Genomic DNA, 20192 nt, shown 5'->3' with positions numbered 1-20192 from the left:
TGCACCAATGTGTCGGAGGAAACAGCGTACACCTGGCGACCGTGTCAGCATGCATTGCGCCTGGCCCGCCACAGGAGTCGCTAGTGCGCGATGGGACAGAAACATCCCTGCCGGCCAAACCCTCCCCTAACCCGGATGACGATGGGCCAATTGTGCGCCGCCCCCATGGGTCTCCCGGTAAAGAGTTCAATAATTGATGCGTTCTACCTTGTCTGCTCGTGTAATACTCAGAGCAGATCAGACAGTGGATGGATTTGGGATGGAGGGATCTCAACAAACCATTAATATAAAATGACATGAAGTGTGTGTGTGTGTGTGTGTGTGTGTGTGTGTGTGTGTGTGTGTGTGTGTGTGTGTGTGTGTGTGCGTGCGTGCGTGCGCTCACCTGTGTGTGGGTGGGGTACTGGTGACGGTGAGAGGGGTCCGGAGTCTCCAAACCGCCGAGCAGCAGGATTTCGTTCACCTTGGGCTGTCGCACACTCAGAGAGTCGACCAGCTTGGGAAGGTCTGGAGAGATTGAGGCCAGTTTCTAGAGGAGAGAGGGACGTCGCCCACAGTCACAATGACAGGCACACAGGCAGTCATCATCAGAACAAACCTGCTAATTACCTAAACAAATCAACCCCTCTCCCCCAGGCTAATTATCCTGAATCCATGGCAACAGAGCCAGTGTTTATGATAGTTAAGAAAGACTCTGGGGGAACGGGAGGAGGGGAAAGGAGAGGCGAGGATAGAGGATGAGAGAAGGAGCAGAGGGGTTAATGGGTAGGGGGAGGAAAGGGGAGGAGGGAGTAAAGGAGATGAGATGAGGAGGGAGGAGAGGGAAGAGAGGATATGAGAGGAAAGCATGGGTAGGGGGTAACAGAGAGATGACAAGAGAAGAGGGGACCCAGCACACCTTGACGCAGCTGTTGTCGTGACGATCCACCTTCTGCTGGTCCAGATTCACAAAGCAGATCTGCAATAAGAGGGAAAAAGCTTCAGAACAGAACAGTGGTACAAAAAAGACCTGAGAGGTTAGCATCAAATAGTCCAGAATACTGACTGTGATGTAGCCAACCTTACTCCCCATTCCAATGACCTGACTTTACCCAGATAAAAGCATGATTACTCGTCTGACAGAGGAAGCATTCATGCTGTGTTAGCCCTCACTGGCCATTACAAGCCTCTAGCAGGACGTGATTTTGGAGGTATGGCAACGCGCGAATAAGCAGGACACAACAGGGCTAATTGGCACCCAGTCAGTCAGTACCCAGGGAGCGAGCGACAGTCCCTACATACAGACTAATATAATTTTACTGAATTGGTCCCAAATTAAACCCTATTCCCTATATAGTGCATTACTTTTGACCAGACCCCTATTAGCCCTGGTCAAAAGAAGTGCACTACAAAGGGAATAAGGTGCAATTTGGAATTCAGAATAATTTCACTGATTGCTTTGCCATTGTTCATTCTGGGGTGGGTTTTCCAAAGCCTTCATAGTTGCATAGGTGTGCTATTTCACTTGCTGACCCGGACTATAGAACAGCAAAGTGCTACGTTTGTTCACGCATAGAAGATTGGCCGCCCCGTCAATCTCTTCGATGTTCATAAGTGTGACCCTGTCGTGCCAGTGCGGCTGGGTTGTGTAGAGAAAGTATGTAAAAGTACAGCTACAAATGCTTTGGGGAAGTTTTAATCAATAATTGAGTTAATTAGAAAAGGGGAGTGAGGCATAGCCCTTGGTTGGTCACTTACCAATAAACACAGATAGTGCCCCCCCCCCCCCCCCCCCCCCCCCTGCCAGCTGTAACACACTATATAACCAGTTCCTATCTATCCAGTTCTCTCTATCTGTTCAAAGCCAGATGAACTTACAGTGGCAAAGAAAGAGCATGTGGACCCTTTGGAATTACCTGAACTTCTGCATAAATTGGTCATAAAATATGATCTGATCTTCATCTAAGTCACAACAATAGACAAACACAGTCTACTTAAGCTAATAACACACAAAGTATTGTATTTTTATTGTCTATATCGAATACATGATTTAAACATTCACAATATAGGTTGGGAAAAGTATGTGAACTCCTAGGCTAATGACTTCTCCAAAAGCTAATTGGTGTCAGGGGTCAGCTAACCTGGAGTACAATCATTGAGACGAGATGTTGGTTAGAGCTGCCCTGCCCTATAAAAACACTCACAAAATTTGAGTTTGCTATTCACAAGAAGCATTGCCTGATGTGAACCATGCCTCGAACAAAACAGATCTTGGAAGACCCAAGATTAAGAGTTGTTGACTTGCATAAATTCTGGAAAGGGTTATACAAGTATCTCTAAAAGCCTTGATGTTCATCAGTCCACGGTAAGACAAATTGTCTATAAATGGAGGAAGTTTAGCACTGTTGCTACTCTCCCTAGGAGTTGCCGTACTGCAAGAGAACAGCGCAGAATGCTCAATGAAGTTAAGAATCTTAGAGTGTCAGCTAAAGACATAAAGACATCTCTGGAACATGCTAACATCTCTGTTGACGAGCCTACAACACTAAACAAGAATTGTGTTCATGGGAGGACAATACGGAAGAAGCCACTGCTGTCCAAAAAAAACATTGCTGCACATCTGAACTTCGCAAAAGAGCATCTGGATGTTCCACAGCGCTACTGGCAAAATATTCTGTAGACAGTTGAAACTAAAGTTGAGATGTTTGGAAGGAACACACAACACTATGTATGGAGAAATAAAAGGCACAGCACACCATCAAAACATCCCAACTGTAATGTCTGGTGAAGGGAGCATCATGGTTTGGAGCTGCTTTCAAGCCTCAAAGCCTCGACAGCTTGCTATCATCAACGGAAAAATCAATTCCCAAGTTGATCAAAACACAGGCACACACAACTACAGAAAACGTTTGGTTGAGGTTATAAAAAGTAGGATCAACCAGTTATTAAAACCAAGGCTTCACATACTTTTCCCACCCTGCACTGTGAATGTTTACACGGTGTGTTCAATAAAGACATACAAACGTATAATTGTTTGCGTTATTAGTTTAAGCAGACTGTGTTTGTCTATTGTTGTGACAGATGAAAATCAGAACAAATTTTATGACCAATTTATGCAAAAATCCAGGTAATTCCAAAGGGTTCACATACTTTTTCTTGCCACTGTACATACCAGGTCCATCTCTCCAAACCCAATATTTTGCCCCCACGCTTCAGCCAGAGAACATATTATATATATTTTCTAGAGAGGAGAAATAAACAATTTCCTGTATTAATCAACATACCAATCATTGTAAATCCCAGCGGTTGATATAACCTCCTTGATCATCGTACATACCCTCTCTGATGTACGTCATGCTGAAAGCCCTCAAAGCTCAAAGAGCTTAGCTACCCACAATTCATATGGTTTCTGTAAGAGCTATTCTTTATGATTAACTTCCCTATGTGACTCATTTAAGTAAAAGAACAAACGCTTGTGGGGTCCATCTTGTAGGCCTCTTATCTCTCCTCAGACATGTCAATTAGGCTAATATGACTGTCTGGTTTGCCTGTGGGCTATATTCAGCATCTTATTCCCCTGCTCCCCACCATGTTTTTTCCCCTTCCTCTTTTCTTTTCCGTGGCACTCGTGTCCATGTTCCATGTTAATGGGTCTTCTCGGGGGGAAGAGGGCATGTACGCTTCGGACTAACATCAAAAGAGAAGCAGAAGGAGAAATACAAACAGAGGTAAATGATGCAGCGACTGGAACTGGATCGAATGGCCCAATCAGCTTAGAGATAAAACTGTTCTGTCTGCCAATCAGGCTGAATCTGTAGTTTGTTACTCTGTGACATCATGGATGTTAGTCTCTGTAATGAGTGGATTAGATTTTTTTTTATTTCCCTCTTTTACAAATGAATCTCGCACTTTACCCATGTTTTCTACATAATTTCTGCCTATTTCATGGATCTTTTATAAAAAGTAGCCTATAGGATGAATCAGTGAGCTAACCACCCCAAAGCTGAAAAGGGGACAGAATTAAACAGGAAACAAAACGGCGGGAGCAGCTTGAAAATTGGAGTGGCGCTCTTTATCAGGAGAGTCAAAATGTCCACCGGAGTGAAACAACACCAACCCCTGTTTACATTATTACATACATATCACATTCAGCCTTTTCCCTACTTTTTTTTCAAGAAAGCCCACTCTGGTAGTGGTGTAACCTATTAAGCTGTCTTATTATAAAGGCGGTTCTATCAAGCCCGTGCGAGCTGAGGTGCTGTGAAGGTTAACACATTATTTGGGCTTATTGTGTCTTCCACGCCGGTCAAAGCAATTGCAGAGAAAAGTAAGGAGATGACTGTTGAAGAATGAGAAAGAGCGAGGGAGAAACAGTAAAAAAAAAAAAAGGAGATATAGTGCAATTCCCAAGGACAAAATCATTTAGCCATCACCATTAGGTGGGGGTGGCAATAGTCTCCAAAAATTAGCTGTTTGTGCAAGGTAGAGAACACTATTATCTTTATTACGATATTTTGTTGTATCACTAAATTACATGTTTTATATTTAAAATCATTACTGCCATGGTATTTTAATGGTTTCATGAGAATGGCCTTCCATGCAGAGTTGCAAAGAAAAAGCCATATCTCAGACTGGCCAATAAAAATAAAAGATTGGAAGAATGGCAAAAGAACATAGACACTGGACAGAGGAACTCTGCCTAGAAGACCAGCATCCCGGAGTCGCCTCTTCACCGTTGACGTTGAGACTGGTGTTTTGCAGGTACTATTTAATGAAGCTGCCAGTTGAGGACTTGTGAGGCGTCTATTTCTCAAACTAGACACTCTAATGTACTTGTCCTCTTGCTCAGTTGTGCACCGGGGCCTCCCACTCCTCTTTCTATTCTGGTTAGAGCCAGTTTGCGCTGTTCTGTGAAGGGAGTAGTACACAGCATTGTACGGATCTTCAGTTTCTTGGCAATTTTTCGAATGGATTAGCCTTAATTTCTCAGAACAAGAATAGACTGATGAGATTCAGAAGAAAGTTATTTGTTTCTAGCCATTTTGTGCCTGTAATCTACATCTACTGTATCTTGCCTATGCTGCTCTGTACCATCACTCATTCATATATCCTTATGTACATATTCTTTATCCCCTTACACTGTGTACAAGACAGTAGTTTTGGAATTGTTAGTTAGATTACTTGTTATTACTGCATTGTCGGAACTAGAAGCACAAGCATTTCGCTACACTCGCATTAACATCTGCTAACCATGTGTATGTGACAAATAAAATTTGATTTGATTTGAATCAAACCTACAAGTGCTGATGCTCCAGATACTCAACTATTCTAAAGAATGTCAGTTTTATTGCTTCTTTAATCAGAACAACAGTTTTCAGCTGTGCTAACATAATTGCAAAATGGTTTTCTAATGATCAATTAGCCTTTTAAAATTATAAACTTGGATTAGCTAACACAATGTGCCATTGGAACACAGGAGTAATGGTTGCCTATGTAGATATTCCATTACAAATCAGCCGTTTCCAGCTACAATAGTAATTTACAACATTATCAATGTCTACACTGTATTTCTGATCAATTTGATGTTATTATAATGCACAAGAAAAATGTGATTTTCTTTCAAAAACAAGGACATTTCTAAGTGACCCTAAACTTTTGAACACTAGTGTATATACTGTATATTCCACATGATAAATATCCACACATCAATAACAGAGTTAAATGTGCTTCTCATAATAAAAGGGTGATAATCAATGTCTGGACATACATAATCCGACAAGACTTTAGCTTATGTGACAGAGGACATAGGACAATCGTCACAGTGCCTAATGACCATGGTGCTATGGCAGCAGTGATGTCACTGTTTTTAACGGCGTGCCATAGCTCTGAAAAGAATGGGTCAGATGTGTTGTTGTTCCTTGGGCAGGTCAGATGTGCGTGCGTGCATGCCTGTGTGTGTGTCTAAATGACAGAGTGAGTGAGTGATTGTGTGGAGGTGTGACAGAAGCACAAAGTCAGATGGTGTTTGTGTGTGTGTGTGTGTGTGTGTGTGTGTGTGTGTGTGTGTGTGTGTGTGTGTGTAGTTAGAGCCCTGGACTGGTTACAGGACTGGTTACACAAATACAGTCAGGACAGGAACACACACAAACACGCACACACACACACGCACAAATGTAGAAACACGCTCTCACTTATTTTCCATAAAGATTACTAACGTTCACAGACTACAGTGCAATATATTGCAATACACACACACGACAAAGACACACACAACACAGACACACAGAAAACAGACACACATAACACAGACACACACAACACACACACACAACACACACACACACACACAACACAGACACACACAACACACACACACAACACAGACACACACAACGCAGACACACACAACATACATCCACACAGTACAGACATTCACAATACACACAACACAGACACACACAACACAAACACACACAACACACACACAACACACACACACACACAAGACAGACACACACACACAACACACACATGCACAACACAGACACACACAACACACACACACACACACACACACAACACAGGCACACACAACACAGACACACACAACACAAACACACATGCTTGGTCACACAAGCACAGGAGCAGAAACTCCTTAAAACGGTCTCACTCATTTTCAATAAAGATTACAAATATTCACAGGCTATAGTGCAATATATTGCAATACACACACACACAACACAGACACACACACAGACACACACACACACACACACACACACACACACACACACACACACACACACACACACACACACACACACACACACACGCACACACACACACACACACAACACAGACACACACAACACAGACACACACAACACAAACACACACAACACAAATACACACGCTCGATCACACAAGCACAGGAGCAGAAACTCCTTAAAACGGTCTCACTAATTTTCAATAAAGATTACAAATATTCACAGGGTATGTAGTACAATAGGCTGCTACGCACACCCGTGTGCACACAAGCACACATGCACACAGTCCTCCACCCACTTCTAAGCTCTCTTCCTCTTCACTCAACAACAAATCCTCTCCCCCTCACTCAATCTCTCCCACCTTCAAACCCTTCTTCTCAACTCTAACCTTTGTCTCTCTCTTTCTCTCTATGTCCCAATGCTCTTAACTCAGCACACTCAGTCATTCTTCCTGTGTCCTCTGTGTGTTCCCCTGTGTTTGTTATGTAAGACCGCCACAGTCAGGCCATGTTGTGATTGTGAGCCACTTGGATGCTCTGTCTCTGGCTGTGTCTCATATGGCACCCTGTTCTCTAAATGATGCACTACAGTAGTGCACTAAATAGGGAATTCGGTGCCATTTGGAACACAACCTTGGTACCCTTCTGTGGCTCCTGACCCCTGACCTCCAAGCAATAGCACCAGCCAAGATACATTACAGGCACTTCCATTATTCATATGCACTGTCTGTATGCTGGTCTTGGTTGTGGTAATCTCTCGTGGACAGATTGTGCGTAAACCGAAGAAACTCAATTAGCTGACCAAATTACACAAGATTTTAGTTCTGGAATATTAGAGTTGTAGAGCTCATTGAATATTCACAGCACTAATGTGTATAGAGTCTACACCTGTTCAGCTCTCCATTCAGCCTCCAACTCTGGAATAATATTACATAATATAACTAACTGGTAACGATGTCCCATTTCCAGTCATACCCAATCCTAGACCCAGGCACACAAGCAGGCAGACAGGCAGGCACACAAGCAGGCAGACAGGCAGACACACAAGCAGGCAGACAGGCAGGCACACAAGCAGGCAGACAGGCAGGCACACAAGCAGGCAGACAGGCAGGCACACAAGCAGGCAGACAGGCAGGCACACAAGCAAGCCGACTGGCAGACACACAGTTGCTGTGGGACCAAGCAGGCAATTAGAGCAGTGAGGAATGATATGAATTGGGAATATCTTATCTCATCACTGTAACTAACTCTGTCCTAGCCATCAGCCGTGAGATACAGCTTAAATTGTCATTTTCAGCTCCCCATATCTCATTGAATAGAATTCAATTATCTACATAGCTGCAGCAGTGTGTGTGTGTGTGTGTGTGTGTGTGGGTGTGGGTGTGGCAGTGTTAGTGTGGCAGTGTGCAGAGAGAGAGAGTGAAACTGGGAATAGTTTTGGTGTTTGGTGACAGATTATTAGTGCATGCAACATTTGGTTCTGGGGTCTGAGATGAACAATGATATAGATCTCATCTCTACAAAAATGTAAAATAGGATTGGAAACATATCTCCGTAACTTCACTGTAACTAGCAGAGCAGAACTAACAGTGTAGAAGACTTCGGTTCCAAATTGCTTACCCTCTGTCAATGTGTTCAGATGAAATTCACTGTGACTATCGCAACTCGGTAACATCTCACTGTGAGCTCAGGCCCTGCCTTAAAACATGAGAGAGTGATCAAAAGTGACAAGACCTAGATTTGGTAAGGAGTGAAAAGAGAGCTTACAAGATTTTTATCTTTGCACTTTGAGCTCCTGAGTGCATAGTCCCTTCTACTTCCTGAGCCTTCCACACACACATTCAGGAATAGACGTCACTGTAATTGTCACATAATCAACCAGTTCGTGTGTGGCCATATTGTCTCCATCATATGAAATGAGTGGATAATAAAGATATCACACTTTGTGAAACAACCAGGATGACATATCAATGTCAAGACAATTTCCCTTCAGGGACAATAAACTTGAACCTGTCGTAAACACGACCTCCGAGCTTAATTTGAATACCTCTGCTGCCGCTGTGTGTGTAATCAATGACAATCACATTGTAACAATCACACTGATTAAAGTGACCATGTTAGAGGATTCCATAAATGATCCAAATGAACACACTAATAAACCAACCTTTCCCCCGCTCCCCAACCAAAACCAGAAATACCATATCCAGCCAAATGTATTAAATCTGCATTCCACACACTCACTAACACAGACCCTGTTCACTCCTGGCTCAGAGTCTGTAATTAACTAAGCTGATATGGCCACAGGCCTATTACTGTGATAATACTGGTTAACAGAAGAGGGTGCACACACACACACACACACACACACACACCTAACCCCTGCTCCTCATCCAGTCTGGACACATTGTGTGAAAACGGCACTGTATCATTTGCACACACAATGGGAAGATGAAAACGCTTTTTAATTGACTCAGAGCTCAGAATGAGACTGAGGGAAAGGACAGACACACGGAGTGATACCTTTGTTTTCTAGTAAGAACACCAAGGCTTACCAGTCGAGTACCCAAGGGAGAATTCCTGTTCTACAAAGTTCTATAAATTGTCATAGATTTGGTGGTCATATAGTTATAAATCAAATAGGCACACACTGCTCACCGTGTTATATCTCCCCTCAGCGTCATCCTCCAGAAGGCCCAGCCTGCACAGAGCCTTCTCATTCCTCAGCCAGTACTCTGATGAGTCCAGCACACTGCTACTGCACAGCACCTGGAAGACACAGATAACTCACACTCTTACACACAGACACATGACTGAACTCCTTCTCAGAATGTATAACATACAAATACACGCACGCACGCACACACACACACACACACACACACACACACACACACACACACACACAAACACACACACACGAGACCCCATTCACCTTCAGCTGACAACCTTAGTATTTACCCTCTGGCTATAAAGATCTCTACAGGCCCTTTGTTCAGGAGGTGCTCTGTGGGACCTTCCTCTGTAAGAGGGATCAATAGCCTGTCAGTTAGCCTATTTACTCTCCACATATTTACTGTGTTTTTACTCTTCCCCCGCGAGCTGTTTCAAAGGACGCTATGCGTTAAGTGTCAAGTCCTGTTGACCTGCGACTTTCAATGACACTCAAGAGTCAAGAGTACCTTGTCAGAGGGACACGTACAGTGCATTCGGAAAGTATTCAGACCCCTTGATTTTTTTCAACATTTTGTTACGTTACACCCGTATTCTAAAATAGATTTGTTTTAAATCCCTCATCAATCTACACACAATACCCCATAATGACAAAACATTTAGCATATATATTAAAAATAAAAAACAGAAATACCTTATTTACATAAGTATTCAGACCCTTTGCAATGAAACTTGAAATTGAGCTTAGGTGCATCCTGTTTCCATTGATCATCCTTGAGGTGTTTCTACAACTTGATTGGAGTCTACAATTGATTGCACACAATTTGGAAAGTCACACACCTGTCTATAGAAGGTCCCACAGTTGACAGCGCAAGTCAGAGCAAAAACCAAGCCATGAGGTTGAAGGGAATTATATAATAAGGGAAAGGGAATAGCTAGTCAGTTGCACAACTGAATGTATTCAACCCAAATGTGTCTTCTACATTTAACCCAACCTCCCTGAAAGCAGGGAGGAAAGCAAATCCAGGAAAAGAAACGCTAGTGGGTGTGGCGTTTGGCCAGAGCGATGTGGATGGGTAGTCAGGTTACAAAACAATAGAGATCATAATCATTTCCATAGTGTATTTTTAGGCTCATGCCATCATGCCCCCTGTGCCCCTGTCCTGCACTATCTCCCTCTGGTGTTGTCCATCTGCTCTGGGCCATCGCCAGGTAGAGATGACTCACACTCAGACGGCCTCATGGTCATGACATCACAATTTGGCAGAGCTTGGAGTGAGGGCAGGGTTGTGTTCATGAGGCACAAAATGGGAGATAACCGCCCAAAACAGAAATGTGCTATTTGAACTTGTCCAATAATTGCCCTTTTCTTCCGTTACAAAATGTTTTGCGTCGATGTGCACCAATGAACATAACCCAGCTTCATACAGGAGCTTGAGCAGGAGCTTGATCTCAGTAAATGTTCACCAGTTAAAATAATATTATTCTCCCACATGTATTTTATTAAGGCAATATTTAGACTGCTAGGTCTTTGTCAAGTCAGGGGACCTGACCTAGAGTTAGGGTTGATATCTTGTCTTGATAAATACACACTTGGAAGCCATACAGTTTTGTGTCATTGTGTGGACACTCCTATTACCAATACTACATGTAAGACAGTGGAGGCTGCTGAGTGGTGAATGGCTCAATATAACGGGTGGAAAGGAACCAATGGAATGGCATCAAACCCTGTGTTCGATGTATTTGATGCCATTCCGCTCCAGCCATTACCAACCTCCTGTGATGTAATATTGTTTTTGTATGTTAGCGGCAAAGCGACGAGGCTCAGTGGAAGTCATTTAACGTGACAACCCGTCTACTAATGAAGTGACTGAACAAGCAGCTATATCGACTGACAATGCTCCTTATTCAAGAGGAAGGAGGGGGAGCAGAACAGAAGAAGTTGAAACTCAATGTAATCTCCCCGAGACCAGTGTTTTTTGCCATTTCTCTCATTGTCTCCTTGGCACAGTGAGATGATGAATCCAACTAGATGACCTGAAACACCTGGTCCTCCATCATTACTCTCTGTCGCAATGGCACAAACTCTCCCTCACCAGGGAGAGGGACACACACACACACACATTAATATTTACCGGACATACTGTGCACACACATCGTCCCCCTGTATTTACCTTCTTGCAGGCGGTGATGGGGGATCCCAGGGTGCTGTCTGTGTTGACTCCCTCGGCGGCTGCCGACTCAGAGCTCTCGAACATGGCTGATGACTGGAAGTTACTGCAGGAGGAGAACAAAGTGTGTCTGTGTCAGGGCCTACTGTACACAACCCCAGGGCAAGGCCTCTGTTTGGGCTTCAGAGAGCCTATTAGCCCATTGGTGAACAACTTCGCCTGGGGACATGATCCCTGGCATCCCTGGCATGCCCACTGCTGTACAGGACCAGCCATTAGAGAATTGCATGAGAGGAACACAAAAACTGTGAACCTTTACTAAAAACAAAGGTAAACTCAGCCATCACATTTGTCTTGAGGTGCTTGAGACAATGTATGTTGATCATTGGTATGTTTACAACCAATATAGGATTGAAAGGAGGAAATAAATGATTTTCCTCATTAAATCATTTTATCTGTGATTTGTAAGTTTAAAAGCGCCAGATTTTTTATCAGAAGTTTGTATTAATTTGGATAAAACTGGCACATAAAAAGGAGGGAGGTATATGAAGACCAGAGAGACAGCTGGCTCTGTGATCATCACTTTCATGGTAAATTAAAAGTATTTCATTTTGGAACTGGTTTAATTTAGGGATTCAAATCAAATCAAATTTTATTTGTCACATGCGCCGAATACAACAGGTGTTGACCTTACAGTGAAATGTTTACTTACAAGTCCTTAACCAACAAAAAATATAGAAATATCAAATAATTAAGGAACAACAAGAAAATAACAGTAGCAATGCTATATACAGGGGTTTGCGGTACAGAGTCAATGTGCGGGGGCAGCGGTCATATGTACATGTAGGTAGAGGTAAAGGGACTATGCATGGATAATAAATAGAGAGTAGCAGCGTATAAATGGGTGGTGGGGACAATGTAAATAGTCTTAGTAGCCTTTTGATCAACAGTTCAATATGGCTTGGGGGTAGAAGCTGTTAAGAAGTCTTTTTGACCTAAACTTGGCGCTCCGTTATTGCTTGCCGTGCGGTAGCAGAGAGAACAGTCTATGACTAGAGTGGCTGGAGTCCTTGGTATTTTTTTGGGCCTTCTTCTGAGACCTGGGTGGCAAGAAGGTCCTGGGTGGGTCCTGGATGGCAGGAAGCTTTGCCCCAGTGATATACTGGGCCGTATGCACTACCCTCTGCATTGCCTTGCTTTCAGAGGCCGAGCAGTTTCCATACCAGGCGGTGATGCAACCAGGATGTTCTCGATGGTGCAGCTATAGAACTTTTTGAGGATCTGAGGACCCATGACAAATCTTTTCAGTCTCCTGAGGCGGAATAGGCGTTGTCGTGCCCTCTCTACGACTGTCTTGGTGTGTTTGGACCATGATAGTTTGTTGGTGATGTGGACACCAAGGAACTTGAAGCTCTCAACCTGCTCCACTACAGCCCCACTGATGAGAATGGGGGCGTGCCCGGTCCTCCTTTTTCTGTAATCAACAATCAATCTCCTTTGTTTTGATCACGTTGAGGGAGAGGTTGTTATCCTGCCACCACACTGACAAGTCTCTGACCTCCTCCCTATAGGCAGTCTCATCAATGTCAGTGATCAGGCCTACCACTTTTGTGTCGTCAGCAAACTTAATGATGGTGTTGGAGTCATGCTTGGCCACGCAGTCATGGGTGAAAAGGGAGTACAGGAGGGGACTGAGCACACACCCCTGAAGGGCCCCAGAGTTGAGGATCAGTGTGGCAGTTGTGTTGTTGCCTACCCTTACCACCTGGGGGTCTCCCGTCAGGCAGTCCAGGATACAGTTGCAGAGGGAGGTGTTTAGTCCCTGGGTCCTTAGCTTAGTGATAGCTTTGAGGGTACTGTGTTGAACGCCGAGCTGTAGTCAATGAATAGCATTCTCATGTAGGTGTTCCTTTTGTCCAGGTGGGAAAGGGAAGTGTGGAGGGCAATAGATATTGGATCATCTGGGGATCTGTTGCGGCGGTATGCAAATTGGAGTGGGTCTATGGTTTTTATGGGCTTTCCTCTGACCACGCCAACTTTTTGAGGATCTGGGGACCCATGCCAAATCTTTTCAGTCTTCTGAGGGGGAAAAGGTTTTGTCGTGCCCTCTTCTCGACTATCTTGGTGTGTTTGGACCATGATAGATTGTTGGTGATGTGGACACCAAGGAACTTTAAACTCTCGACTCGCTCCACTACAGCCCCATTGATGTTAATGGGGACCTGTTCGGCCCACCTTTTACTGTAGACCACGATCAGCTCTTTTTTGTTGCTCACATTGAGGGAGAGGTTGTTGTCCTGGCACCACACTGCCAGTTATCTGACCTCCTTCCTATAGGCTGTCTCATCGTTGTCGGTGATCAGATCACTGTTGTGTCGTCAGTGATGGTGTTGGAGTCATGCTTGGCCACGCAGTCGTGGTGAACAGAGAGTACAGGAGCGGACTAAGAGGGGGGACTACACACCGATGAGGGGTCCCACAGTTGAGGATCAGTGTGGTAAACGTGTTGTTGCCTACCCTTACCACCTGGGGGTGGCCCGTCAGGAAGTCCAGGATACAGTTGCAGAGGGAGGTGTTTAGTCCCTGGGTCCTTAGCTTAGTGATAGCTTAGTGATAGGGTACTATGGTGTTGAACGCTGAGCTGAAGTCAATGAATAGCATTCTCACATAAGAGTTCCTTTTGTCCAGGTGGGAAAGGGAAGTGTGGAGGGCAATAGATTTTGCATCATCTGTGGATCTGTTGCGGCGGTATGCAAATTGGAGTGGGTCTAGGGTTTATGGGATAATGGTGTTGATGTGAGCCATGACCAGCCTTTCAAAGCACTTCATGGCTACAGACTTGAGTGCTACGGGGCGATAATCATTTAGGCAGGTTACCTTCGCTTCCTTGGGCACAGGAACTATGGTGGTCTGCTTGAAACATAGGTATTACAGACTCAGTCAGGGAGAGGTTGAAAATGTCAGTAAAGACACCTGCCAGTTGGCCCTCGCATGCTTTGAGTACACGTCCTAGTAATCCATCTGGCCCCGTGGCTTTGTAAATGTTGACCTGTGTAAAGGTCTTGCTCACATCGGCTACCAATGCGTTATCACACAGTCATCCAGAACAGCTGGTGATCTCGTGCATGCTTCAGTGTTGCTTGCCTCGAAGCGAGCCTAAAAGGCATTTTGCTCGTCTGGTAGGCTCGCGTCACTGGGCAGCTTGCGTTTGGATTTCCCTTCGTAGTCCATAATAGTTTTCAAGCCCTGCCACATCTAACGAGCATCAGAGCCAGTGTAGTAGGATTCGATCTTAATCCTGTATTTAGGCAGGTTACTTTGGTGTTCTTTGGCACAGTGTCTATGGTGGTCTGCTTGAAACATTTTGGTATTACAGACTCGGTCAGGGACAGGTTGAAAATGTCAGTGAAGACACTGACATTTGGTCAGCGCATGATTGGAGTACAAGTCCTGGTAATCCGTCTGGCCCTGTGCCAAGTTATTTAGGTCGTCTGGTAGCCATGTGTCACTGGGCAGCTCGCGGCTGTGCTTCCCTTTGTAGTCCGTAATAGTTTGCAAACCCTGCCACATCCGATGAGCATTGGAGCCGGTGTAGTACGATTCAATCTTAGTTCTGTATTGATGCTTTGCCTGTTTGATGGTTCATCTGAGGGCATTTTTTAATAAGAGTCCGGGTTAGAGTCCCGCTCCTTGAAAGCGGCAGCTCTACCCTTTAGCTCAGTGCAGATGTTGCCTGTAATCTATGGCTTCTGGTTTTGGGTACGTACGTATGGTCACTGTGGGTACGACGTCATCGATGACGTTTTTGATGGAGCCAGTCACTGATGTATTGTACTCCTCAATGCCATTGGAAGAATCCCGGAATATAGTCCAGTCTGTGCTAACACAACAGTCCTGTAGCTTAGCATCTGCGTCCTCTGACCACTTCCTTATTGAGCGAGTCACTGGTACTTCCTGCTTTAGTTTTCGCTTGTAAGCAGGATAGAGTTATGGTCAGATTTGCCAAATGGAGGGCGAGGGAGAAGTTTGTACGCGTCTCTGTGTGTGGAGTAAATGTGGTCTAGAGTTTTTTTCTCCTCTGGTTGCACATTTAACATGCTGGTAGAAATGAGGTAAAATGGATTTAAGTTTCCCTCCATTAAAGTCCCCGGTCACTAGGAGCACCGCCTCCGGATGAAGATTTTCCTATTTGCTTATGGCCCTATACAGCTCGTTGTGTGCCAGCATTGGTTTGTGGTGGTAGACAGCTATGAAAAATATAGATGAAAACTCTCTTGGTAAATAGTGTGGTCTACAGATTATCATGAGATACTCTACTTCAGGTGAGCAAAACCTTGAGACTTCCTTAACATTAGATTATTTGGATCAGCTGTTATTTACAAATAGACACAGACTGCCACCCCTTGTCTTACCAGAGGCAGCTGTTCTATCTTGCTGATGGACTGAAAAACCCACCAGCTGTATGTTATCCATGTCGTAGTTCAGCCACGACTCGGTGAAACATAAGATATTACAGTTTTTAATGTCCCGTTGGTTGGATATCCTTGATCAGAGGTAATCCATTTTGTTATCCAATGATTGCACGTTGGCTAAATGGACTGATGGTAGAGGGGGTTTACTCACTCGCCTATGAATTCTCAGAAGGCAACCCGACCACCGCCCCCTTTTTCTCCGTCTTTTCTTCGCGCAAATGATGGGGATTTGGGCCCATTCCCGAGAAAGTAGTATATCCTTCGCGTCTGACTCGTTAAAGAAATTAGCCTACTTATAGCAGTATCAATCAGAATTTATGTGTGCCTACATTGTATTTTTCCCAAGGTAGGTAAGTCCCCTCTTTTGAGGGGAAGTTTGCTGCACAGCAAATAATAAAGTCATTACAGCAGAGTTACTATTATTTGACTCGAAAAGAGCAGCTTTAACTATTTTGGGAATTAAGTGACTGATTGTGACCACTAGAGTCGAGGTAAAACACAGAGTTAATTCGAATATAGTGTTTTATAAATATTGCGAGAGTCAATGAGATCCTGCTCACAGATTAGCAGTTAAATTTAGATTTTGCCACCATTTATATTTTCTTCCTCATGCTGACACTGACAGAATGTCTTTGCATTCAGGTAAGTAATATTGTTTTAAATTCAAAAGTGGCCTATGTCAACCATTTAGCGTATCCTTCTTATCATGTATCATTAGCTAGTTCCAGATATTAAGCCAAATATGAATTATTACCTAGCAGTCGATCGGTATAGTATAGCCAGTTTTTCTTAACCAAACTAGGCTTGGCGCCATTCTAAAAGCGTAGCTACTGTTAGCTAACTATCTAGCTAATGATTTTAGCTCAGTTTGACAGAATGGACATACAGTACAAAAGGTAGGTACTTGAAGCGGCTATTTTTTTGTATTACCACAGTTGAATAAACCAATAAACTTGTGTTAATTCGACACCAAATGTTTTGTAATGTTACCGTGGCAATTAGCTAACATTAGCTAACAGTTGGCTAACACTAACAGGGTAACTTATCTACAGCAGTTAGCTAACGTTACCTAGCTAGCTAGCTAATAGCTAATGTTAACGCTTCGAAGTCACCGACTGCGTCATTGCATCAATGCTGCATAGCATTCTGCGCAGCTACGCAACTATACTGACTGAATTCAGGTATTTAAAAAAAATGCTGCTTGGAGACAAGTGTCCACGATAGTTGGATTGCCAGGTCAGTTTAGTAGTGAGCTTGTGCTAGATGTGGCTACTTAGCTAGCTAGCTAACCTAACTAGCTAGCTTGCTAACCTAGCCAATGGGTATGTGTGTGTGTGTGTGTGTGTGTGTGTGTGTGTGTGTGTGTGTGTGTGTGTGTGTGTGTGTGTGTGTGTGTGTGTGTGTGTGTGTGTGTGTGTGTGTGTGTGTGTGTGTGTGAAAGAGAAATAGCAATATAAATAATGTTAGTTACTACCCCTGATAACTTGGCCAAATAATCATATTTGAAAGACTGTGAGTGTGTATGTGAGATAAATAGTAATAGAAATGATGGTAGATACTACCGCTGATAATTTGGTCAGATAACACTGTGTGTACAGTAGGTGACATGTTCATGATAGCTGCAGTATCTAAGAACTATAGTTATGGTATTGGTTTGGCCTATCATGTTCATGTCTATGTATAAGAAGACTGTAGGAGGAAGTGGAGACGACCCAGGGACAGGTATCAGAGAGAGAGAAGGGCAGAGAAAGAGAAGAAGAGGTCTGGGTCAGCAATTTCAGGCCAGCAACCTTGGCGCTTCGGCCACATTCTTTCTTTTCTGGAACCATTTATTGTGCCTAGGGCAACGAGTGGCAATTTTACAGCCTTCTACTACATCATCCACAAGTGTGGGCACCACCGGTGCATCAAGACCCTCTACATCATCTACAAGTGCGATCATAGCCTCCACAGGTGCAGAGAGACCCTCTACAACGTCTACATCATCTACGAGTATGACCACTACCGGTGCAGCCATGGAAGATGAGGAAACGGAGGAAGCACCTCTGGATCTAGGACCACCTGAGATTATTATGAAACACACGATTTTAATGAACCTCATTATGAACCTCACAGCAGCCCAACCTGATGCTCACAGGAAGGAGGATGAAGAGACCCTCTTTGCCATGAGCCTGGTGCCAACCCTGAGGAGGCTGCCTCAGCAAAGCAGCAGTCAAGTTTAAAATGTATCAGCTGCTTTTCAAAGCCGAGTTCAATGGTACATTTTTCTTCTCCACAACACAGTTAGTGTCATAAGTATTGAGACAGTGAAGTAAAGTAGGTCATTTTTACAGTATACTCATGTAGGCTAATTGGTATTTCAGATCAAAGGATTAATATGAGGCAAATATATAGCTGCTGGTTCTGGGTTAGAAAATATCCTAAAACAACAGTTTGCTGTCTAAATATTTGTCATATTCATCTTTTAATCTGAAATGCAAATTCCATGAGTAAACAGCAAGATTTACTAACTTTACCACACTGTTCCAATATTTATGCAACTAACTACACTCTACAAGCATTATTTAGTTAACATAAATCTCACTTTTTATGGTGTTATATTATGTAATGCTTGTATGTGTTGTTTTTCTCTTCCCTTCTAGAGATGGAGTCAATTTAGCTGACCAGCTCACAGGAAGGACAGGAAGAGGAGGAGTTGTCTGGTTGTTATTTTGACCTCCCTCATTGTACCTTTCCTTTTACACATATCAGTTCTGTTTAAATTCAGTCAATTCATAAAGTAATTTGTTTCTAAAGTCTTAGGATAGCATTCATTATTTGTGTTTTTACAGAATTGAAACTCACACACCGGAGAATTGTTGGTCTCTTAAAAGACTAAAGGTGAATATACGTACATATATTTTTAATTTAACTAGGCAAGTCAGTTTAGGACAAATTCTTATTTACAATGACAGCATAACAGGGGGTTAACTGCCTCGTTTTTACCTTGTCAGCTCAGGGATTCGATCCAGCAACCTTTCAGTTACTGGCCCAACACTTTGACCACTAGGCTACCTGCCACCCTGCGTCAATCACGTCCAGGCTACCTGCCGTGTCCTTGACGTCCAGGGGCCATTTGTTAATTTAGCTGTGTTATGGCTACACATTCCATTATTTTTTTCAGAGACAGAGTCACACACACACACACACACAAACACACACCTCCTCCACTCCTCTCTGTACCTCAGATCTCCAGTGCCCTGCCCTCTCTCCCTTTATGGCCATGTCTGAAGTTCCCCTACTAAGTCTAGGCTTTATCAGTAGTCCCTGTATCTGTCTGCAGTTGTGCCAAAAAATGTGTGCTCTTGTTGTTCTCTTACAGATTACAGGCTTCACATAAATTTTAGTATTTTTACACGCACATACATGAAAGGACACACACACACCTCTTTCAACAGGTGTTTTATTTTTTGTCAAATTTTTACAACACACATACCTGTCATGTTCTTTCCTGTACTTGAATACTTAAATTCTAAGGTCTTCATAGTCTTTAATTTCTTTATTAATATCTCATTTAGACTTAATCTGCTTATTTCTTACCTACGCCTTTGCAGATTTAAGACAGAAAAGTTGAAAATAAAACAATTCCACCAGCATTTTGTCAGACTAGTGAAGATGGTGGTAAACTGTACTACAGTGCCTTGCGAAAGTATTCGGCCCCCTTGAACTTTGCGACCTTTTGCCACATTTCAGGCTTCAAACATAAAGATATAAAACTGTATTTTTTTGTGAAGAATCAACAACAAGTGGGACATAATCATGAAGTGGAACGACATTTATTGGATATTTCAAACTTTTTTAACAAATCAACAACTGAAAAATTGGGCGTGCAAAATTATTCAGCCCCCTTAAGTTAATACTTTGTAGCGCCACCTTTTGCTGCGATTACAGCTGTAAGTCGCTTGGGGTATGTCTCTATCAGTTTTGCACATCGAGAGACTGACATTTTTTCCCATTCCTCCTTGCAAAACAGCTCGAGCTCAGTGAGGTTGGATGGAGAGCATTTGTGAACAGCAGTTTTCAGTTCTTTCCACAGATTCTCGATTGGATTCAGGTCTGGACTTTGACTTGGCCATTCTAACACCTGGATATGTT

At 43.4% G+C, this 20192-nt stretch overlaps 1 protein-coding gene across 4 annotated transcripts in view; it reads right to left on the bottom strand.

Moving 5' to 3' along the window:
- LOC110507624 (A-kinase anchor protein SPHKAP) overlaps positions 1 to 20192 on the bottom strand; it is an 82966-nt gene that overhangs the window by 19058 nt on the left and 43716 nt on the right. For all 4 annotated transcript variants that reach the window (XM_036964927.2, XM_036964926.2, XM_021587725.3 and 1 more), the window contains exons 2-5: positions 11590 to 11692; positions 9401 to 9511; positions 899 to 958; positions 386 to 529 (exon numbers count right to left, since the gene is read on the bottom strand). In XM_036964927.2, coding sequence (XP_036820822.2) covers positions 386 to 529; positions 899 to 958; positions 9401 to 9511; positions 11590 to 11692 — 418 coding nt within the window. The remainder of the gene's footprint in view (positions 1 to 385; positions 530 to 898; positions 959 to 9400; positions 9512 to 11589; positions 11693 to 20192) is intronic.

Source organism: Oncorhynchus mykiss, chromosome 27, assembly GCF_057628025.1.
Source record: "Oncorhynchus mykiss isolate SJ-2025 chromosome 27, ASM5762802v1, whole genome shotgun sequence".
Classification (NCBI taxonomy): Eukaryota; Metazoa; Chordata; class Actinopteri; order Salmoniformes; family Salmonidae; genus Oncorhynchus; species Oncorhynchus mykiss.
This window is presented reverse-complemented; position numbering and strand designations above follow the sequence as displayed.